General features: G+C 36.9%; 3 protein-coding genes and 1 long non-coding RNA gene across 5 annotated transcripts in view; 1 reads left to right on the top strand and 3 right to left on the bottom strand.

The window, feature by feature from the left end:
* Nucleotides 1-16,015, bottom strand: part of LOC135085224 (zinc finger protein 3 homolog) — a 54,734-nt gene extending 38,719 nt beyond the window's left edge. The window contains exons 1-4 of the mRNA XM_063979980.1: nucleotides 15,856-16,015; nucleotides 15,041-15,175; nucleotides 3,872-4,149; nucleotides 2,965-3,041 (exon numbers count right to left, since the gene is read on the bottom strand). Coding sequence (XP_063836050.1) covers nucleotides 2,965-3,041; nucleotides 3,872-4,149; nucleotides 15,041-15,175; nucleotides 15,856-15,960 — 595 coding nt within the window. The 5' untranslated portion in view covers nucleotides 15,961-16,015. The remainder of the gene's footprint in view (nucleotides 1-2,964; nucleotides 3,042-3,871; nucleotides 4,150-15,040; nucleotides 15,176-15,855) is intronic.
* The window catches only part of LOC135085281 (zinc finger protein 37 homolog), a 66,227-nt gene that overhangs the window by 2,561 nt on the left and 39,102 nt on the right, over nucleotides 1-24,564 (bottom strand). The window lies entirely within an intron of this gene.
* Nucleotides 1-24,564, bottom strand: part of LOC135085273 (zinc finger protein 271-like) — a 62,301-nt gene that overhangs the window by 24,370 nt on the left and 13,367 nt on the right. The gene's annotated exons all lie outside the window — the stretch shown is intronic.
* Nucleotides 22,124-23,082, top strand: LOC135085321 (uncharacterized). 2 transcript variants are annotated; one of them, XR_010260065.1, is made up of 2 exons: nucleotides 22,124-22,318; nucleotides 22,757-23,082. It is a non-coding gene; the product is annotated as an uncharacterized LOC135085321 (long non-coding RNA). The 2 variants fall into 2 exon arrangements; XR_010260066.1 differs by having other exon boundaries at nucleotides 22,124-22,344.

The raw sequence follows: 24,564 nt of genomic DNA, 5'->3' as shown, positions 1-24,564 counted from the left end.
TAGGATTCGATCACTCGCACTCACACTGCGGCCGTTCGTTGCACAGTCGCGACAGCAATATAATTACGTGCGAGTGATAAGGATGGGTAGCATGAGCTCGTTGGACGAAATTCTATCTGCTCGGCGACCGGACTTTAGCCTTAGGGTAAGGTGGGGCACAATGTTACACGGGGCACAATGTTACAATGCACATTTCTCCGTCCCTTTCTATTAATTGTATGATGTTGGTATACACGTATGTCAAGCTCATAAGCCGCCATCTTTGAACCGTTGTTCTTGCCACAGTTTGTACCGCGCTTGAAAATTAACAAACAAAAATTGTTTTTGTGTTATTAAACGTCGAAAAAACCGTTTCAAAGTTTTTAATTTTTTGCCGGGCATGTTGTATTCAGATCAATGTTGATATTTTTCTTTATTTTTATGTTTATTTAGCTACATATTACCGTTGATTTGTTTGTTGTAAACAGACCTTAAAATATTAATTCGAATTTTTCAATTTGGTTTGCCTCTCTGGGGCACTGTGCCTGTGTTACGGGGCACTGTGTGACACTGTAAAAGTCAGCCCCAATTACAAAATATTTTTGTACCATTTCAAGGTATTAAAAGAAAATGCGGAATCGTAAGAGGAAGACAGATTATGGTCTTCACAGTGAAAAAGATATGGCAGAAGCGATTTTGATGGTTAAAAGCATTATTTTAGAAAATTACTGCCAGATATTGAAGATACGACGACGATGTTAGCTACAATACGTCGAAATGGCAAAATAGACAATCGTTTCTATTTTCCACTTAAACCGAACCTATTATTTTATGTTGTAACATTGCGCCCCTTACCCTGTAACAGACTACCCCAGATACGGGGCTCAGTGTTACAATCGACTTATTTATTTTAAGTACAATTTAAATTTAGTAGTTTCTAATAATGTTAATGTTTGAGCTATTTTAATTAAAGAGGGATTGTTAAAGTTTATTTTCATACCAAAAACTAGCTGATTGAAACAATATTTTTGTCATTATAGTCCCGTATATTTTTTTCGTAACACTGTGCCCCATCTTACCCTAGTGTCCGACCGAATGTTCGGTTTCGGTTGAGTTTCGGTAAAAACACGAGTTTCGGTTTAGTTTCGTTTTCGGCGGCAAACTTGCCGAAACTACGACCGAAACCGAATGTGCATTCGGGAGTTTCTGCGCTGTTATCGGTCATGTTCGGCGCGTTGAATGAGTGAATGAATCCGATCAGAGCCAATGTCGTGATTCGCTCGCTTGTTTGTTTGCTGTTAGTTTTGTTTTGTTGTGGTGGCGAGTTTTCGAGTGATTTATTTTGAATTTGGTAAGTTTTATCTCATTTTCAACCGACTTCAAAAAAGGAGGAGGTTCTCAATTCGACCCGTATGTTTTTTTTTTTTTTCTATGTTTGTTACGCGATAACTCCGCCAATTATGAACCGATTTTTGAACAAATCTTTTTTCGGCGTATAGGTAATACCTCAAGGGTGGTCCCATTTAAATTTAATAATAAAAAAAACAACCCCCAAGGGTGGAAAATTGGGGATGAACTTTTTTATACGCAATATCTCCGCCGATTATAAACCAATTTGAACGATTATTTTTTGTTGAATAGGTACCTATTATCAAAAGGGTGGTTTCATGCGAATTTGAAGAAAATATTTCACCCCCAAGGGTGGAAAATTGGGGATGAACTTTTTTATACGCAATATCTCCGCCGATTATGAACCAATTTTTTTTGGTCTCAATGTACTGCCTACCTTCATTGGTAACATCAAGGTAATAATTAGTTAACTAAAAAGCAAGAAATAAGTAAAATTTTATTAAAAAAAAATAAAACCGACTCCAAAAAACCGACACTAAAATGTAGAAAAATAATTGCTAATTACCTACTTATTTATTAGGACGAATTATTAATATTTATGTAGGTATACCATGATTGATATTTTTGGAGTCGGTGCAGGCAAACTTTACATGTTTCATAATCTTGGCACCGACTCCAGAAGTATCAATCATGGTATACCTACATAAATATTAATAATTCGTCCTAATAAATAAGTAGGTAATTAGCAATTATTTTTCTACTTTTTAGTGTAGGTTTTTTGGAGTCGGTTTTATTTTTTTTAATAAAATTTTATGTCGTTATAACATAAGAGCAGCAGGTAGTAAACATCAAAAAAAAATTCAATATGACTGATAAAAGTATGTATAATAAAGTTTAATCTAACTATTTTTTTTTTTTGGTTCGCAAATGCTTTACGTAGTTAGTAATGACTATAGTGCATTTCATGGTGGATTCAGAGTTCCAAAGTTCATTTTAGTATTTATCACCAAGGTATCCAAGTGGCAAGTACAGTAGATACTAACTTACGTACTACCAATTTTGTTTTGAAAAATTATTAAGGTAAAAGACCCGACCATGCAGATGTCCTGAATATTGCGAGTAATCAAAAAAAATCTAGACTATAAATCCTTCTTTTTCTTTTTAAATACATAATTTGATACCTTTTAGAGTAAAAAGGCGCTTATAAGTTCAATTTTAACGCAATTTAAAGATAAAACAATAAAGACTGACTGATTAAAATAACGTTTTCTTTATTTTCCCTCAAAATATGAGCCTTGTAAGGAAGTTTCGGTTTCGGTTTCGGCCGAAATAGACACCGTTGCCGAAATTCGTTTTCGGATTCGGTTTCGGTTTCGGTCGTAAAACTAGTTTCGGTCGGACACTATTTAGCCTTTAATCCACGTTCGTAACTGACCTTTGGTAACCAGACACGAACATGGATTTTTTTGTTGCTTGATATGCAGTTACGAGAATGGAATGTACTTGTCGTTTTTGTAGCCATGTTGTATAACCAGCTACGAAAATGGGTTTTTGTTTTCTCTGTTCGTATCTGGTTACCAAAGGTCAGTTACAAACGTGAATTAAAGGGACTTTAGGACAGATTGGATTTCTTACCAAATAAATAATTCAGACAGTCCAGATAGGGTTCTTCGGAGGTGCCATGCCATTTGTAGTGCTTCCTAGCTTCAGCTCTGAAAATAGAATAGAATTACTTTATTCAGCATATAACATTTAGGTGCATACATATCGGCCGTTTGGTGTAGTGGTTCAGAACGGACTACTATGCCGAGAGGTCCCGGGTTCGATTCCCGGCCGGGCAGAAATTGAAATGATGAATTTTAATTTCTGTGACGGGTCTGGGTGTTACTATGTATAATATATATGTATTTAAAAAAAAAATGTATATAAGTAGTGTATCCGTCAAGCTAGCACCCATAACACAAGCATTAAGTTGCTTACTTTGGGGCTAGCTGGCGCTGTGTGAAATTGTCCAAAGATTTATTTATTTATTTATTTATATATTTAACTCAACATGCTGAAAAGGCGCCCTCAGCAAATATTTGTTTTCATTATGAGATAATATGAATATTATTCAATCTATTTTAGGAATGCCCTGCGTGCCCAAACAACTGCACGCAAGATCTGATTAATGCTACTGACAACGCCACTCTTGTAGCAGAGTTTTGGGCTGACACTGAATAGGTTTGTTGTCGACACGACAAGAAGAATTTTAGGGCTAGAAGCTTAAAAATTGATTTCTCTATTATAGCGTTTTACTCATTTAATTATAAATTTATTTATAGTCTTAGATTAATAAAGCTTTATTAATCTAAGTCATAGTTAAGTTTTGTAATTTGCAGTTACTTAATAATGTGAGCCAAATAAATGTATTTTATTCTTTCATTCTTCTCTGTATACTACCAAATCAAAAAAATTATTTGCTTAAAACATGGTGGTAGGTACAATGGAATAATATAGATTTTTAGATATGCATATAGGTACATATTAGTAGGATACTTACTTGGTCAGCAAGCAATGACCACAGATAGTACAAGCGTACAGTTTTGAACTATGTTCTGTATTATTTATACCGTCAAAACCTAAAGAATCAGCTTTTTCGTTAACCACTTCCACCTCATAATATATAGGCTTATCTTCTTCAATTTCTCTCTTGACTTCAGCCACTTCTATACTGACTCCGTCTGAATCGCTTATTGCGTTTACATTTATAACGCGTGACTTAGTTAATGGTGTGAGTAAGAAAGCCTTGTCTATCGCTGCAATATGCTGCTCGGTTAACTGAAAAGATAGTAACATTTTAAACTTAATAATATTATGTACCTATTAGAGGTGGGCGCCACGCCGGCGCGCCGCCGCCGCCGCGAATTTTTTCACGCCGCCGCCGCCGACGACCAGCTGTCGGCGCGCCGATACTGATACTGTACCAACTATTTGCAATTTATTCCTCTCCTATACTGTGCTAATTTGTGTTTCGAACGCAGATTTTTTTTATTGAGTTGAGCGGCTATTGTAGTTCAATAAAGTCCTAGTATCACTACGACCGGCACCGATCTATTGTGATCGGCGCTATCTTCCTTACAGTTCGTCTCTGAGTCCTGCATCCATTAGGAATTGCAGTATCTTTTGAGGGGCGATATGTTTTACATCTTGTGGGCTTAGGATGTGTTTGCCCAGGTGTAAGCTCCGCTTGCGCATCAAAGGTCCGCAGCCGTGAGAATATGTGGTGGCGTTTCATCTGCCTCTTGGCACATCCTGCGCGTTCTTGATTCGGACAGTCCCATAGTGGACAAGTGCTTGTTTAAGCTGCAGTGTCCAGTGAGGGCTCGAACTAAGATGCGCATTTTGATCCTACTCAGTCCTATAATCTGCTTAGAGCATTTTCGGTCATAGGCTTTTATGAGAGCTTTGGAATGAATTAATCCTGGCGTGTCTGACCATGCCTTAAAGGATTTGTTTTAATAGAAGTTCTCCAGGGTCATTCAAGCGAGACTTTTGGGAATGCCACAAAAGGGTTCTTGACCATATTGTGTTCCCCCTCCGCTCGTCGCTTAGTTCGTCGGCATTTTCATTGCCACCATTCCCGCGTGACCTGGAACCCATTTCAACGTTACTCTGTTACGTTCTCCTAGGGTATTCAGTCGACTCATGCAGTTTTCTACCAACTTTGAGGTGATTAAGTTGGAGTTTAAGGCCATCAGCGCGGCCTGACTATCTGAGTTAATGTAAATTATGTGGTTGGCATAATTTTTTTCGCAACTTAATGCCGTTGATATACTAATAAATTGATTGAATAACTCAATACTAACTATATTAACAGTTAATCAAGTACATTATTCAAGTTGCTGCTTGGTCTAGTAAATAATTGAACGCGAGAGGCGTCGGTCCCTCTTGCTGTCAAGAAAAAAATCCCCGCCTTCGTCTGGCAGACAACCCACACTATTGGACTATACTTTAAGCGAATCACACACACAGAGTTTGGCAAATATGTCTCGGAATGCAAATGGGAACCACAACCTCTGGAAGGCAACGTACCTCCCTCAAAGTGTTCTCCGCTTATTAGGTCTGATAATACATGAGTGCGAACTGACAAGAAAAATCTCAGACCTTTGCTACATGACAAGCCGGTTTATTTAAACCCATTGACACGGATAATCCAAAGAATCCACAATTCAATCAAAAAAATAAGATCAAGCATTGAACTTGATCCGAGACTTGCAGCTATGATGCCTGCCTTTGATTCATCCGACCGATTTCGGTCATGGTGACCACTTCAACTTAGCTGTCTTAGCGGCGCTGGTGCGCCCGAAGATGACTTACCTAGCCGATCTTCGCGGCAAACTCCTCGCACATTGAGAGTTTTACATCATCGCGTTATGCGTCGAGTTCAGTTGTGCGCTGCTCCTTGAATTCGCGGACTCGCCTCTACACAACACAATCTCCCGCCATTCTAGGTGCTGTGCTGCCAAACCTTCCCATTGTGATTTGAGAGGGCCCATTTTGCATCTTTTCGTATGCTGCTTCTGGACATTTTTGTACTTCTATCTGAGGAGTTGACCGCCACGTTTCCGCTTACCCTCCTCAAATTCAAAGTAGAAGATTGATTCCTACTACGCTAATTGAGGACGAAAGACGCAGGAGGACAAAGTGACTGACGTAGCTTACAGAATCGCTAAAATCAAGTGGCAGTGGGCGGGGCACATATCTCGTAGAGCTGATGGCCGCTGGGGCAGTAAAGTTCTTAAGTGGCAACCACGAGCCGAAAGACGTAGCGTGGGCAGGCCTCCCACTAGGTGGACCGACGATTTGGGGAAGGTCGCAGGAAGTGCCTGGATGCGAGCGGCGCAGGACGTCTTTCGGCTGAAACGAAAGAACTAACGCTAAGAGAGATGGCTAAACTAAAGAAATAGCAAAAATGAACCCTTGTAAAGCACTTGCATTTGATCTGATCACCATGAAGTCCATGGTCTTGACAATGACCACACTGAGTGAGAACCTCGCAAGTCTCTTAACTTTGGAAATGATCCATAAGACTGGCAAGTCACCTAACGAATTCTCTTATCGCTCAATTAATCTGACATTTGTATTGTTAAAATTATGGAAAAGGATCATTTTTTGGATCATTTGCAAATCTGTGGGGGCGTACCAAGGCTATGTATTAATATCAGATATAACGGATCATTTCCCATTGCTTCTATCAATTGACAGTTCAATTACTTCTCACCCAGATGTTCCCCGCCAGACAACCAGAACTAAAATCAACTTCCAATCTCTCGCTGACGAAATCAAATCCAAAGACTGGAACTTTTTTCTAGACATTAAAGACCCGGACATAGCTGCTAAGACTTTAATTGACACGCTCCAGGATGTGATTGCCAGGCATTCCAACACAGTAACTTTCACCAGAAGAAATAGGCCATTGAAGCCTTGGATCACAATGAGCCTCGTCAAATGCTTCCAAAAGAGAAACCGAATGCAATTACTTGTTAGGAAAAATCCTCACGATGCTGATCTAAAATACTCATTTATTAATTACCGTAACATATGTAACCAAATAGCTAAAAATCTAAAATCTGACTACTACAAACAAAAGCTCAAACATAATTACAAAAACAATAAAAAAACATGGGAAACTGTCAAAATAATTTGCCATATAAGAAACGTTAGATCAGAAGCCGATGCATTGTTGAAATTGTTGCCTACACCAGAAAAGTCACTCGACTTAGTCAACAGTTACTTTACATCTATAGGAAAGGAACTTGCTGCTGATATCTTAGCCAGCAGGGGTACTGATGAGTCACAATTACTAAAAACTCTCCCAAGCAATAGTAACTTAAATTCCTTTTGTATGTACCCAACAGACTTCATGGAGATCGATAAAATTATTCTGAACCTCAAAAACAGTAGTGCACCTGGTATAGATTCTATTCCAACTAAGGTCTTAAAGAACTCCCATGCTATTTTGTGCTCCATGATAGCTCATTTATGTAACCTTAGTTTTTCATCTGGAGTTTTTCCTGCTATTTTAAAAAAAGCTAAGGTTGTACCTATCTACAAGGGTGGTGGGCTGGAGGAGGTGTCAAACTACCGGCCAATATCCCTACTGAGTACAATAAGTAAAGTTATTGAAAAAGTAGTCAACTCTCGACTGACAAATTTCCTAGAGAGCAAACAACTTCTAGCTGTCAATCAATATGGATTTAGATCTGGTCGAAATACAGAAGATGCCGTTACAAACCTCTCGAAGATTATAACTAGCTCACTTGATGGAGGCGAAAGATGTCTGGCTATCTTTCTAGACCTGAAAAAGGCATTTGACACTGTATCTATTCCACTACTACTGCACAAAATGGAAGACCTGGGAATAAGAGGCATCACTCTGAAATGGTTTAGAAGCTATCTCTCAAACAGAAGTCAAATAGTAAAAGTTGCGGATTCTGCCAGTTCCAGTCTGCCCGTTACCTACGGTGTGCCGCAAGGCAGCACACTTGGCCCTACACTTTTTCTAGTGTATGCTAATAACTTGTGTGGGCTTCAGTTAGACAATGGCAGTGTGCTGGCATTTGCTGATGACACGGCGCTGGTTTTCCGTGGTAAGAGTTGGGCTGATGTCCAGAGATCAGCTGAGATGGGTCTCAACAAAGTGTTGAAGTGTCTTGAAGACAGCCTTCTAACTCTTAATATCCCCAAAACTAAATTCATTTGTTTTAAAATAAATAACGCAAAGAAACCTCCACCAGACTTTGTCATTAAAGCGCACACTCCATGTTGTTCTCTCAACAGCAATGCATCCATCTCTTGCAATTGTTCCCCATTAGTCCAGACGAGTTCACACAAATACCTGGGCGTAATCATGGACGAAAATTTAAATTGGGCACCGCACATCTCTGCTCTAAGCAAAAGACTACGTAAACTACTTCATATTTTCAAAAACTTGAGAGAAACTGCCGACACTGAGCTTACTACTAAAATTTACCTTGCGCTCGCGCAATCTCTCTTAACCTACTGTATACCGGTATGGGGCGGTGCAGCTACAACCCACTTTATTGAGCTGGAAAGAGCACAGAGGGCTGTTATCAAGGTCATGCTGAAAAAACCTCGTAAATATCCAACTGAAGATCTTTACAAAGAGGCTGGTCTCCTAACAGTTAGGCAATTGTTTATACAGGGTGTTTGGCGCATCGTGTGCCAAAATGATTTGGCGGATAGAATGGGTCATTTCCTATATTTTCAGCCCCCATAACACGTTCCATGTCAGGCGGCTACTTTTATATTAAGTTTTTTAGTAATTTCACCAAAATACCCAAATCGCATCATTTAATTTCGATTTAAAAAAAAACTACTAAGCGTAGCCTCAAAGTAAATATTTTGTTTTGACGTGCATTGACATAGGGTTGCATCAAATCTAAATTTACTGGCAAATATCATCTAGTTTTTTTTTAATTCAGCTTTGAACTTTTCCGAAAAGTTAAAAATGGACTGAACATTTAAGTTTACATGGCTATAAAATTTTTTTTAAAAGAGATAGCGATCTTCGGATTTTATCAAAACTTCTCTAGTCTATCCCCATTCAAACGGTATACTAATCTTGTTTAAATAATAACAACAACTTCACAAATTCCCTAAATTAGTGCATTGACTCTATTCGGACTGATTTGCGAAATTTGTGTTTATAGCCCCTTTTTGTGTGAATAACACGTTAAATACCTACAGGTAAAAAATATTTATCTAATGCAATGTAAAAAACCTTTTCTCTATCGTTTTTCAATGTGGATTTCTTGAAATTAAAGACGAAAATAATTATTTTGATCGTTTATTAATTATTACAAATTTTGTTCAAAATGTCCGCCTCGGCAACGTATACACTCACGACATCTTCGACTGTTGTCGTATGCAGCCTCATTTCTCTTTTTATTACTATAAAGGCGTTTTCTATTCGTTGTTGTAGTTCTTCTAATGTTTGAACTTCCGTTACGTACACCAGTTCATTACCTCGTCCCCAGACGTAAAAATCTAACGGAGTTAGGTCTGGGGAACGTGCAGGCCACTGTATAGGGCCAGTCTAAATTAGAAGAAGATGTCGTTACTTAGTGTATACGTTGCCGAGGCGGACATTTTGAACAAAATTTGTAATAATTAATAAACGATCAAAATAATTATTTTCGTCTTTAATTTCAAGAAATCCACATTGAAAAACGATAGAGAAAAGGTTTTTTACATTGCATAAGATAAATATTTTTTACCTGTAGGTATTTAACGTGTTATTCACACAAAAAGGGGCTTTAAACACAAATTTCACAAATCAGTCCGAATAGAGTCAATGCACTAATTTAGGGAATTTGTGAAGTTGTTGTTATTATTTAAACAAGATTAGTATACCGTTTGAATGGGGATAGACTAGAGAAGTTTTGATAAAATCCGAAGATCGCTATCTCTTTTTAAAAAAAATTTATAACCATGTAAACTTAAATGTTCAGTCCATTTTTAACTTTTCGGAAAAGTTCAAAGCTGAATTAAAAAAAAACTAGATGATATTTGCCAGTAAATTTAGATTTGATGCAACCCTATATCAATGCACGTCAAAACAAAATATTTACTTTGAGGCTACGCTTAGTAGTTTTTTTTTAAATCGAAATTAAATGATGCGATTTGGGTATTTTGGTGAAATTACTAAAAAACTTAATATAAAAGTAGCCGCCTGACATGGAACGTGTTATGGGGGCTGAAAATATAGGAAATGACCCATTCTATCCGCCAAATCATTTTGGCACACGATGCGCCAAACACCCTGTATATCAATCTGTCCTTCGGCACCACAAAACGATTGACCCCTTGGTACTTCCTCAACATAAAAGACGCATACGCACTCCCGTACCCACCTTTAACTCAACCTTTGCCAGGCGTCAAATAATATACACAGGGCCGTTTCTATACAGGCATTTCAACGATTTAGAAATGATCGTTAAAATGAATAGACTTACTCTAAAATCCACTCTTAAGAGGAAACTAAGCTGTTTAAATTACTGTGCAACTTAAAATATTTTTCGACAAAAATAAATAGTGGTCTATTCGTGGTACTTTAATAAATCAATCACTGTCTTAAATGTAGTATACTGTGAGTCTAATTTTAAAATCATTGTGTAAAAAAAAAAAAAAAATTTGGTGTAAATCAAATAATTTATGTAACATAAAATAAGCTAACTTTCATCATGTTATTGTTGTCTTGTAGTTTTTAATATTTTCCTTATTTTGTTTTGACCCTAGAATGGGGTGGAGGGTTAATAACCTGAGATACAGGTTTTTCCTAATTCAGGTATTAGCCCGCCATAGTCCTACTGAGAGACCAACTATATTGTGTACGTACCAAACCTGCTTACATTGTAATACTGCGAGATTATTATTTTTTTTGTCCTACCATCATTGTACCTAGTTTTTTAAGTTTACCTATTGCACTGTAATTGACTATGGTGAGAATAAAGTTATTTATTATTTATTTATTATTATTATTTATTATTATTCTTGCTCGTTTATTCCCTTGCCTAAGTATGACCCATGTAATATATAAGGTGTTATTTTTTATACTGATCATACTTTACCAACGCATCTAATAAAATCATACAAATACAACCCAAGTGTTTTTAAAAAAAAATTCAGGCTAGTTTTTGTTTTTACTTTTCCTAACAAAAAAAAGATATTATTTTTACAACCATCCTGTCTTCACTCACTGCCTTTCTCTCATTCTTTACTCATTTCATTCATACGAGTACGGACAATGGCCGCGCGCGTTCATTCAACGTTCACACACATAAAGGTTAGATTACACTAAACCTACGTTACCAAAAATTATCACTCGTGAGTACGTACGATGTTACGTCATGTTAATAGGTACTACACGCTGGGAGAAACAAAATCTAGCCACATAAGTAGGTAAATAAGTGTATTTTCATTAGTGTAATAGTGGGGGACTTTTCCAACGAACCGAGGCGAATCATCCGAATAATTAGCGTTAAACTAGAAATTTAAAAAAGGACAGAAATTGGAATTCAATATCTACGGTTTCGTAATGCCTACGCAATTTATTTAGAGACGTAATAAAAAATTGATAGGTACATACCTATTACTACTTCGCTTCGCTTCAGTGGAAATGCACCCTAATATTGAATATGAATAGGTGTTGTAAATAAAACTCAATGATCAATTTTCCTGGTTTTAATTCCTAAATTATGATTTGCCATCACACTTAAGATTCATTGATTTTACTTATTCACACATTTACCTATTTTGAATGTTGTTATTTAAAGTTCTTAGGTTATTATTACACTAATCACAATACATTTTGAACGTCAAGCCTTTGTTGAATGTTCACGTAAACACTGTCTTGCACTGTCTAATCTAGCCACGATCGAATTGAGGTAATGCTTTCGGGCTGCACACTTGCTTGCTGTTCACTAGACACCACGTCGGATGTTGTATTCACAATTCGCGCACTAACTTTTTTACGGAAAAAGTCCCTTTCGCGTAAACAAGCACTCATCTGTCCAAATCACACTGTAGGTATGTACCTAGGTAGACTTCCGCAATAACCATCGATAGAACTCGGTCGCGGTCGTGGCCCTCTGGCAACAACTCCTTGATAAGGCATTCCGTATTTTTACGCAAAAGCCGCCGTCTGCGGCGCTCGCATCTGGGTACCGCCAGCACTGTGCCGGTGATTGAAATTGAAATCCAGAACTTCGTCCTCGAAGCGCACGGGATCTCGTCAAGTCAGGATACGGCTGCGCTCCCTGAAGCGCTGCGCGGCTCCAAACAAGCAAGGTGTGAAGGTTTTCGACTCGTCAATGTTTCTCGTCGGCTTGTTAGTGTGCCCGAAACATAATTTCACCTGCGTTTTGTTATTGATCAAGCGCGGCATTGTAATAACTCGCACATACACTGCAATACGTTTGGGCGCATTGGACGGACTGGGACGATTATTTATGTTGTTGCGCTCCCGCATGCCGATCGGCGGCTCGGCGCGGGCTGTGGGCGCGGAGCGACTGGCACTCTGGCAGCGATATCAATATGGCCGACTCACGCGGCGCGGCACGTGGCAGCGGTCGTTGCCCTCGGCCGGCTACTACGATAGTGCGTAAACGAATACTCACCGCGCTCAAAGGATGATTTATTTTTTATTTTTTTCGAAACATTCTTTGTCGTTTTACTCGAAAACTAGCCTGAATTTTTTTTTAAAAACACTTGGGTTGTATTTGTATTATTTTATTAGATGCGTTGGTAAAGTATGATCAGTATAAAAAATAACACCTTATAGTATACCCGACCATAAATTTTGGCAGAAACCATACCAACCATAATCAGTACAATGTTTGGAAAATAAAGAATCCTGTACGTCTGCTTTTGCTGCGGCTTCAGCTGGGTTTATCATAAAGGACTACTCTATGAAATAAAAAGTACCTTCTAGCACACTTCTACTACCTGCTGATGGATTCTTATCTCAGTGACAGACAGTTTAAAATCAAACTCGGTGACAAAATCTTCCCTTTTTAGCTGCAGAGCTGGAGTACCCCAGGACTCTGTACTTGGTCCGATACTCTATAACATCTACTAGTAAAGTAGCCCAGACACCAGAAAGCTGCGGCCTTCCTCAAATGGAACTGTGATCTTAAAGTGACTAGACTGTTGCAAAGTCAGCTGATTGGCTAACCAAGTGGCGCATGTAATTATTAAGCCTCGAAGTCTCACCATATTATCATTTAAGACGTGAAACGTATCCTCCGGCCAATCTAGACCTCGACCCAATGCTGCAATCAACCTACATTAACATCCTGGACCGTAGGATAACAAAGAAAGACCATAAATATAAATAAAAAAAAACAGAACTGAATATAATATTCCACCAACAGTCAGCTAATCTAACATTAACTATGTGCCTCTAAAGAGCTCAAAAATACATGTTGAGGGTACTTTTATCGGCACATTCGCACGCTCGCCTTTAGGAAATACACGAGAACCTGATCTCAGCCAAACCCGCTATCCAAATATCAAAGTATCTATGATCAAGAGAGCTAATTTAACTCAAACCCCAACGAACTGCAAATCACCTGATTAGTCTTGACGACAGATACTAAAAAGCAGATTTAAAAAAAAATACCCAATGAACAAAGGTCAAACAAGGTCACGCCGCCGACGCCGCCGCCGCCGAGGTCAAAAAGTCGGCGCGCCGCCGCCGGCCAATTGTATTCGGCCCACCTCTAGTACCTATTTTAAAAAAACATTCACATATTTTACAGGGTGGACTTTTGTAATGCCACCTGGAGGGAAAGTAAGTCTTAATATTGTGGATAGAATTTTTTTCTCAAAGAAAATATTCCTTTATTTCTGAAAAGAAATAGAACTGCATTCAAAGATTTTCAAAAATTTGCTAGCCACGCCCGGGAATTAAACCAACTAAAATCTGTAAAGAAATTACATCTGTGGTGATCCGGCTCGAAGGACCAGGAAAATGTGGTGGACTGCAGTGGACTGTATGCGTTTATGTGTGTTCGAGAGCGCTGACCGGACGATGATGACTGCCGTTGAGAGCTTGCCCTTATTATGTTAGGCGTAGTAGGTGCTACTTGCAGGAATAAAACCACTATTTCACTTGATGAGAGTTCTCGCGTTTTTTATTCGCTTCCTTTTCTCAGTTCTTGCTTCTTCAGATCACTTGTTGCTTGTAGCACTTGTTCTCTGAACTGAACATGCCAGCTGGAGCGGTCCATTCTGTATTTATGGGGAGCGGCTATCTCCATCCCGCTTTCACACGCTATTTCTATCCCTGTCTTCGGGAAATCCACAGTTTTTGTTAATTTTCTCCAACTGGCAGGTAGTTTTACTATGGTTTCTTATTTTCTACAGATGAGTAATTAAATTATCTACATTATACAAAAAGTTTCATCTCAAAATTCCCAAAATTGAGGAAGTTATTGACAAAAAACTTCAAACGGCTCTCTTTACGGTATTGCCTCGCGCAACGGACCATCCGTGCAAGACAAGGACAAAACATATTGCTATCTCATGCTATAGAATGTTCGAAGCAAGAGGTCTGATATTTCCGTCTCGTTTCTTCTCTATTTTTTCCTGAACATTCCAGATTTTCCATAAAAGTGTGAAAAAGAAGCTATTTTGTGGAAGTGAGAGATCAGACAATGCAAGAAAGAGGCCTACCGAGTGAGAAGGCGAGAGAGCCTGATGGTTTTCGCTACGGTATTTCCTTTTTGGCGAAAATTTCATGTTCATTTTCTTAATAATTACAAAACAGATTAATTAGCTAATTTGAACTATTCGACATGATGCTGCTAACATTAATCTTGATTCTTCTTGACGTCGCTAACAACATCCTATATTTTTATTACATCGATCGTTAGGGTTAAGTATAAGGATAAAATCTCTCTAACAGACTTGATAAATCAAATGAAAGGATCTTAAATTATTTTAATTACCTATGTACAGAAAATTTTATGGTATGGTAGTGAAGTGAATTTTCGAAAAAATTTCGAAAATCTTTGAATGCAGTTGTTTTATATAACTGGCGTCACATTTAGTTTTTTTTCATTGTGGAAGTTTCTTCACCCAGATGAACAAAGTGGAATAATCCATTAAACGGACTATTCGTAAAGCAATTATTAAAATATACCTGTATACCACTGCTACATAGTCGTTGAAGAACTCTGTCAGTTTTAACAGCACTTTCGATGAATTTGTGACACTTGCTCAATAAATGGTAGCAGACGTAACACACCACGTGCGGCCTTCCGTCTTTTGTTTTAAGCTGAAAAATAATCAAAATCAAAAATATTTATTCAGTTTAGACCACAAGTGGCACTTATGAACGTCAAAATATTATTATAGAAAATAATAAAAAAAGAAAAGAGCCCTTATCACTTTACATGACGTCTCCTTATATTTTGGGCCCTACCAGCACTTCCAGACAAACATATGGCAAGTGCTGAGAATGTTTTAATTATTGCAGTTTATTTACTGTAATTACAAACATATAGGGCTAAAAGTGCTACAGACAAAATCATAGTATGTGTAGGTAATAGATAAGGCAAATAAGAATTTCCATTTTGTAAATAACTAATTTAATATACAGTGTCCTGTCATAGGTAGTATTGTTTGCTAAATCATGTGAAGAGAAGTGTTTGTTCTCTTTGAATCAGAAATAAATAATAAACAAATATCCTTGGACAATTTTTACACTGCATTTATGTAGTCCCAAACTAAGCAAAGCTTGTACTATGGGTAGATACCTACCAGAAAAAGTATATAAACTTACATAAACTATTTTTTTTTAATACAAACACATTAATACATAGAAAACACCAAACATTTTTAGTAAATAAATAATACTTAGAGGAAATGTTTATTACAATTTAATTATGAATAGGGACCAGAAAAACAAAGGAAACTTAAATAATCATACAACTAAAAGAAGAAAAGCTAACTTACAGGTATTTTTGTGATTTTTTGATAAAGCACTTCCAGTGGCGTGTTGTACGTTGTACACATACGAGTATCACGTGCCAGGCATATTCTACATAGGAGATCAGTCATTCTGTATGGCTTTTGGAGAAATATCACAAATCAGTCCATACTCTTTACTCTTCTAATCTGTGAATCATACTCTCTAATCTGTGCTGTGAATCAGTCTTATTTTCATACAACAAATAAAATAATAGCAATCGCAAGCGCAACCAATTTGTTTCTTTTTTTTTTTTTTTTCTAACAGGTTTAACGGCTTCGGATAGTATCCTTACGGCCAAATCTTTAGTGAGGCATTTCTAGTAGTATTTATGATTTTCATCCATGAGTACATTCTGAGTATTTACAATGGATATGAGTTCAGGATTTCTGTTCTTCTGTGTCTATGTTGAAATGTCTTCATAAATTTATATGAGTATTTACAATGTACTGGTAAATATGTTGGTATTTATATGACTTCTCATTCGCTAGTATGGATGGCAAGAGGCGGGGAATATTTTCATCTTCTTGATAGATCTTCAGTAAGCCATCCACTAGCAAAAGCCTTTCCAAATTAAAGGCTGGGCAATGAAGAATAAGATGGTCTAAGTCTGCCGCGTCTGCCTGACAAAATTCGCATTTATCTGTAGAGACCATTTTAATCCGTTTAAGGTGGGTTGGAAATTTTGCATGTCCAAGTCGTAAGCGATTCATTGTAGTGATGAATCTTCTTGAGGTAGTACTTTGCGACTTGCAGTACCATGGTTTTCTTGGAAGTGTTTGTTGTATTTGTCCATACCATTTTCCTTTGGTTAATTTAGTGATATTCCACTCTTCGTGCCAATTATCGAACATACGGGTTTTCAAGATGGAGTCATAGTCTGAGATGGGTACAGGGGGCGCTGGATATCGTGAATCGCCGCTGTATGGACTTACTATCTTCATCAGTCTGTCTACTATTTCATTACCGGTAATCCCAGAATGCGAGGGGACCTACATAAACTCTATTTGCTTGCAATCATTGTTCAATAGTATTTCTCTTATTTTAGTTATGTAGATGTTGGTCTTGTAATGAATATGAGTGTTTTGAAGACAAGTGAGGACACTCAAGGAGTCGGTAACAATCAAGAAAGTATTTTCATCTCTTATTCCTCCAATATGTACTTAAGGAAGCAATAAACATATTGAGTATTGAGTATGCAGTATATATTGCATAGGCTTCCGCCGTGAAAATCGATGCGTTCTTATCAAGTGTGAAACATCTCCCATACTTATCTCTTGAATCATAATAACGCTGCTTTAGTATTTTCCTCAGTTTTAGAACCGTCTGTGTATATCTTCCGATGCCGAACTTTTCGCTATTTACAAATTGGACAAACTCATAGTTGTTATTAACTTTCTTCAAGCAAACCGTTGGTATCTTAGTTTGAATTTCTAATGTACTTAGATCCCAATTTATCCTATGGTCTATGCATTTACAAATTTCTTTTAGCTCATTTAAATGCTCACATTGCAAAAGACAATTATTGCAATACAAATTAAAATACATTTTATTACTTAAAATCTTAAGATAAAACTTTTCTGTTAGATATCTAAGTCTAACTAAAATTGGTGGAATCCCGGACTCTATTTCTAAGGAATTTATTGGAGTTGAACAAAAAGCTCCAGTTATAATTCTTAATCCCTTGTTTTGAATTACTTCTAATTTACGATACAAAAAATTACTTAGATATCTCCCATAAACAATAAGTCCATAGTCATAATGAGATCTAACTATTGCCTTAAAGACCATATTTAAAATTTTTGGGCCCATTCCCCACGTAACACTTGCTAAATGTCTCATGATATTTACAGTTTTTTGCATCTTATCTACAATTTTGAGCACATGAGAATGAAAAGTTAATTGAGAATCAAAAATAATACCTAAAAATCTCTTTTCTTCCACTATTTGAATATTTACAGAATTATATACAATATTTACATGGTCACGAGACTGAGAATCATTTTTCTTAGTGAATATTATGGTCGAGCTTTTAGTGGGATTTACATCTAATTTCAACTTAACATTATAATACAAATATAATAAACGTAGAGCTTCATTAATAGTCAATTCGGCAAGTGATAAATTTCTATTAGTAGTGTACAACACAATATCATCTGCATATTGCAAAACCGATAATCTTGGAACTGAAATAAATCTATGTATTTGAGATGTGTACAGCAAGTAAATCAAAGGTGATAAGGTGGCCCCCTGAGGAACCCCTTTATAGACTAATTTTGGACCATGAAGGACATTGTTGAACTTTAAATAAACAGTACGTGAATAAAAAAAATCAAAAATCCATTTGCACACTTTACCTGGGATATTGAAGCCATGTAGAATCTCAACTAGGGTTAAAAGATTGACGTTATCAAACGCTCCACTCACATCTAAGAAGGTACTTAATAAATAGCTGTGATCACAAAAAGATTCTTGTATATCACCTGTGAACTTTACAAGACTCTAATGTAGAAACCGGCCTTTACGAAACCCAAATTGATCGTGAGGAATAATTGATCTGGATTCAACAAAAAGTTCTAATCTAGTTTTTAACATATTTTCAAAAATTTTCCCCACACAAGAAGATAAGAAATAGGTCTGTAAGAATCAGCATATTTAGGATCCTTATCCGGTTTGAGAATGGGAACTACAGCAATAGTTTTCCACGACTTTGGTATTAAGCCAGCGGACCACCAATTGTTAAAAATATTAAGCAAAATTAATTTAGCTGAAGAGTCTTAAGCGTTTAATCAAAATATACGGAATATCGTCAAGTCCTGGAGAAGTGTCTTTTTTAGAATTCAAAGAAAAATTAAACTCTGTTTCAGAAAAAAGTGAATTCAAATGAATATTAAGATCATTAAAAACAAATAAATTATTAAGGTGGTCAGTATTTACAGAATCATGATTAGGAGCTATTTTATCAAAAAAGTCTTGCAAAAATTCTTCATCTTTGCTATCCGGCTTTGAAGCTTTTCTATTAAGAACTTTAATAAACTTCCATATTTTGCTGATTGGTGTACACCGATCAAAGCTAGAACACAAATTTTTCCAACTGATTATCTTAATTTTGTTCTTTAATAATCAATCTTTTAGATGCTTCAAGTTTTTTATAAATAATGTAATTTTCTAATAGAAAATTTCTATTGTTGGATGACGTCTATACATATGAAGAGCTAATTTAGTTTCCTTAACTGCGTTGGAACAAGTTTCATTCCACCATGGCATAGGTTTATAAACTTTGCGACTATTATTGCTATCATAACCAGTGCCGTAACTAGGGCGGTGCCAGCGGTGCCCAGGCACAGGGCGCAGACCCTGGAGGGGCGCAGAAATGACCCGACCAGTATCTAGTTTTGTTTCATGCATGGTAGTTAGTAGGTAAATTTTGTTTTATTGCGCATATGGTGTAGACGCGCCCTCTGTACTATCTATATCTATATGGCATTTTTCAAGCGATCTTGAAACAACAACACTTGTAAAGGTGGTTTTATATTTGTTTGATGTGTCGTGACGTGACGACTGACGACGCGTCAGAACGGTATCAGTTTCATACATTTAGTACTAGCTGGTGCCCGCGACTTCGTCTGCGCAGGATTAGTATTTCGAACAATATGTTTATAAATTGTAGCCTATGTGTTATTCTGATGTATAAGCTATATTATTGTAAAGTTTCATTAAAATCCATTCAGTAATTTTTGCGTGAAAGAGTAACAAACATCCATCCATCATTCATACAAACTTTCGCGTTTATAATATTAGTAGGATGGTAACGTTCACACTAGTGCGTAACGTGTTGTGTTGTGATGGCTTATGTATGGAACCGATACAGTTCTGACGCGTCACGTCACGACACATCAGATACATATAAATCCACCTTGTCTTGCTCGCAATATTACATACACAAACAAAAGTAAGTACCTATACCGTAACTATGAGACAATTTCTGTCTATATTCATTTGGAGGGCGCCACTTCTAACTTAGAAGTTCTAAGCAAATCTGTCAATCTAGCTGAGGAGATGTACATATAGTTCACGTTACGCTGTCATTGCTGTCAGCCACATTCATTGGTCCTCCCTTTATCTTTGATTTTATTCATTAACTACGTGCGGCGTTACTGACGCACTAGCGTGCGAGAGATAGATAGAAAATTTATCGTTCGACAAGAGTGAAAAGGATGACTTACAAAACTAAACGATTCACAAACGTTCCATTCTGCCGCGCCGTCCCACCCAATGTTCGGGGATTCCCCGATACATCGAGAATCACGCATTCAGATAGCCGCAGTGTTGCCAGAAGCAGGCCTACCTCACTCCGCGCGGTACATCCGATAATTACCTACAGCGAAGCGCCCCGCCGCCGGCGGGTATTATATCAGTCGAGTGTCACGCGCGCGCCCGTCAGGACGCTGGCGTGCGTTGTAGTATGATTATAATTCTATGATCGAAGTATTATTTAAAAATGGACATAAAGAGAAAGAAATATTGTGCGGCGTTCGGGTGTTAAAATTCGAAAAGAAATCTACCGGATTTATCTTTTTTTTTCGCTTCCCAAAGATGCTGAAAGGTATGTAGGCCATAAGGTAATCAATAATTACGATAGTATAGGAACCTAACCTACCATGACTACTGCTCAGAATTCGTTCGTTCGTTTCAGCCAAATGACGTCCACTGCTGGACAAAGGCCTCTCACAAGGTTTTCCATAATGAATGCATACTTACCTACATACGTACCTCATTACAAATAAGTACCTAGATTAATTATTTTTTCACTAGACAGCAACCCTAACAGCGTAAGAAGAGTTCAGAGGCACGCGATAGAAAGAGACAAAACTTGTAGGTGAATAAAATTGTAGGTACGTAGTGCTGTGCGAGCTGAATTCCACTGTATCGCGTCGTAGCAAGACTCGCATTTATTTAAATCGTCTTGCGGAGTAATCCTTCTGTACCTGTACTATTACTTATTCTGTGCCAGAAGGTTAAGGCTTTTGTAACCTTTTAGGTTACTTTTGAACTGCATTGGTTACTTTTAGGTGATTTTTCAGAAATTGTAGAATTAACTTTTACAGGTTATTCAGTAAAAAATATTAATAGTGACAATTTAAAAATTATGTCATAATCTGCATTTAAACATGAATTTGATTTATTATTTGTTATAAAAAAAGAGTTTTAGCCAATGTTTTTCGACAGTGAAACGCAAATCCATGAAACGTTTTTATACGACCGGTCACTTTTCGGTCTTCATGGAATGGTCAAAATTTCGAATTTAGGTAAATGATTGATGATCAATTGTATTCATTTTCCATCCATGAACAACCTTACACAATCGCTCCGCCACGCACCCCCCCCCCCCCCCCCCCCCCCGTAGAAGGTTACTTTTTATTCAAAAAGATTACATTTTTTTATATTACTGAGCATTTTTCAAGGGCGCAGTTTTGAAAGCTCGCACCGGGCGCATAAAAGGCTAGTTACGGCATCATAAGTGTGTATCGGTATAAAATCATTTCTCAAAGTATTTAATAAATCACAAAATTCTGCATAAGCAAAGAGTGGGTCTGGATAATCAAGAAGATGATTAAAAAACGTTCTAGACTTGATTGTATAACCTAACCAGTCAGCTTTTTTGTAAATAAACTTTTCAAAACCACAGGAATCTTGATATATTTCACAATCATAATTTAAGTTGACTAAAGTAGGAAAATGATAGCTTCCTAAGGTATCCTCTGTATATACCGACCACTCTGCTGAAGCTGCTAATGAAGGAGATACGAATGCAATGTCAATTGCTGATGCCGATTGATTGGGACGATTTAGCGTGGTAGGCTGACCATCATTATTTTAATATACACATATTAATTTCATCCAGCATGTCATAAATCTGGATACCTCTTGGCTTGTTAGTAGAGGACCCAAATGCTGTATGGTGGGCATTGAAGTCACCCATTACTAGAACTGGAGAAGGTAAAGAGCTAATAATATTTTTTAAATTATTTACTGGAAATCGGCCAGGACGTGGAGGACAAACGCACCAAAAACTGTTATTGAGCTTTGAGCTATTACGATTTACTTTTACACTAATGGCTAAAGTTTGGATTCTATCAATACTTGCTGTAACAATTTCTGATGATAAAAGAGAGTTATTGCAAATAAAATAATAGCAACACCACCGTAACCATTGTCACTGTCATTTCTAAATATTTTTTATCCTCAAAATTTTACTGAATCTGATGATTTTAACCAAGTTTCATTGAGAATTAAAATATCAATATTAAGTGTAATTAAAAGCTCACTTACGAAGGGAGTCTTAGGCTTAAGACTCTGAATATTGTGTTGAACAATAACTAAAGACTTACTATCCATTTTGAGAAACTTTCTTTAAAAACATTTCTTTGATATTAGAGGAATTAATTGGCAAGCTATTTTCTTTGTCACAAAAAGTTAATAAAGTATCAACAATAGCTTTAATAATTAGATCATTATTGATAACATCAGTCAACAAGTTTTTATTTTTAATCTCTTTAGTGTCTTTAACATTTTGTTGTTGGGGTCGGGAACCTATTGCTTTGGCAAAGGATTTGTTTAAAGTTGGGAAGAAAGAACCCAAAGTAGTTTTGTTCATTATTTTATATTTGTTTTCTTCAATTTTCTGTTGTTTAACTGGACAAATCCTTGCCACAGCAATATGCTCGCCTTTACAATTGACACATAGAGGTTTGTTTGCATTTGTACATTCTTTGTATGAGTGAGATTGTGAACATATAGAGCATACGATGTTCCTTTTACAAAATTTGGTGGTATGACCAAATGCCATACATTTATAACACTGCATTACAGGCTTAATGTATTCAGTTACAGGTACGATGCTTAGACCATAGTTAACATGCTCGGGGAGTACATTACCTGCAAAGGTCAGAGATACAGTTTGCAATGGGATGATACCTTCAGGAGTGCGCTTCGTGAACCTTCTGACTGCCAGGATCTCCTGTGAACTGAGAAGTTTGTCAAATAGATGTTTGCAGCTAAGATCTGTGGGAATGTATCGTATAACTCCTATGCATTCTGATGTTGCCGCAGGGATGAAGGCTTTGATGTCATGAGAAGACAAGAATGTTGAGTTAAACAGTAACGCATTAGCATTCTTTGCATTGTCAAAAATTACAGCATACCGCATTGCATTCACTCGTTTTATTTCTTTGACTCCCTTGTTGTACCGACTAAAAATGCTATTCAGGTAGATAGGGTCCTTGTTTCCAAACTTTACAGTGTCATTTGTGCTTTGTATGTATACAGGAAATACACAACCTGGAGAATTATCAGGATAACAGCGTATATGGTTCTTCTTGTAGAATGGTGCATGTATAGACTCATCATCTTGTACTTCATCTACTTTTCTCTTCTTAGTATTATGCTTGGGGTCTTTACCCCCACTGTCAGAACTCATCTCGCCACTACAGCCGCTAATTTACTGTTAGATTAACTATTTAATTAAATTTTATTTAACTCGCAAAGAAAAAGTTGAACCTCCCGCCTCGAGAGCTTCCCGCCAAAAAAAAACATTTGTTTACTTTTTTTTGTTGTGACTTTACTTTTTTTTTTAAATTTTCGTACAGACTTGGACTAAACCTTTTTGCCAGTTTTTTTTTACAGTTTTCCCCATAAGATGATAAGGGGCCGTTCAAGTATTACGTAAGCAGATTTCTTACCATTTTTTACCCCCCCGCCCCCCTTGTCATCAAAAGTAAGCAAAGCACTTACCCCCTCCCCCTATGCTTACGTAAACATTTTTAGTTATAAATGTTTTTTATACAGTGTGAGTCACGTTAAAGTGTACATATAAAAATAGATGAAACTAGACCTATTTTTATCGACAAAAAAAGAGGTCAAATTTTTTTTGATATTTTTTTAAATTTTTTATAGAATTTTTTTATTCCAAATACTTATTGTAAAGAAAACGTAATTACTTTTAAACTAAACGGTATAATCCTGATAAAGTAAAAACAGTAATAATGCTAAATAACAGGCGATACTAAAAATACATAGGTAAAATACACAAAAAAGGCCAACAAATAATAAAAAATGATACCTTTGATAAATAAAACTGCTTTTAAATTCGTGTTTTTTTGGTTATTTAATAAATTTCTCCAAAAAATGCCCTATAACCGGTGGTTTTTATTACTTTGTATTATTATCTATCGTATTACCTTCGTAAAACCAAAAATCGCATGTCTCTATCCCTATCACAACGTTTGCAATGATGAAATAACTAACGATGACGTAATCATCATCTAGACCCCCCTACCCCCATGTCATCCAAAATAAGCAAAACAGAGACCCCCCCACCCCCCCTTGGTGCTTACGTAATACTTGAACGGCCCCTAAGACCCGGTTTCCACCAAAGCGGAGCGTAGCAAACTGGATCGAAGCAGAGCGAAGAAGTGTTGGCCTATCAACAATACCAACTAGATATCAGAAAGTGAGTTTTTTTATTGTAATTATGCTCTTTTTCCTCTGGCATCAATTTAATTTAATAAAAGTCTTTAAAATTCACAGTCATGTGAGTTGGCGTTAGTTAAAAATAAGAAGTAACTTTTCAAGTGCGCTCTTATTTCCCCAGACATATTTTTTGCGCTGACGATATCTGGTTGGAATTGTTGATC

The sequence above is a fragment of the Ostrinia nubilalis genome, chromosome 28, assembly GCF_963855985.1.
Source record: "Ostrinia nubilalis chromosome 28, ilOstNubi1.1, whole genome shotgun sequence".
Lineage (NCBI taxonomy): Eukaryota > Metazoa > Arthropoda > Insecta > Lepidoptera > Crambidae > Ostrinia > Ostrinia nubilalis.
This window is presented reverse-complemented; position numbering and strand designations above follow the sequence as displayed.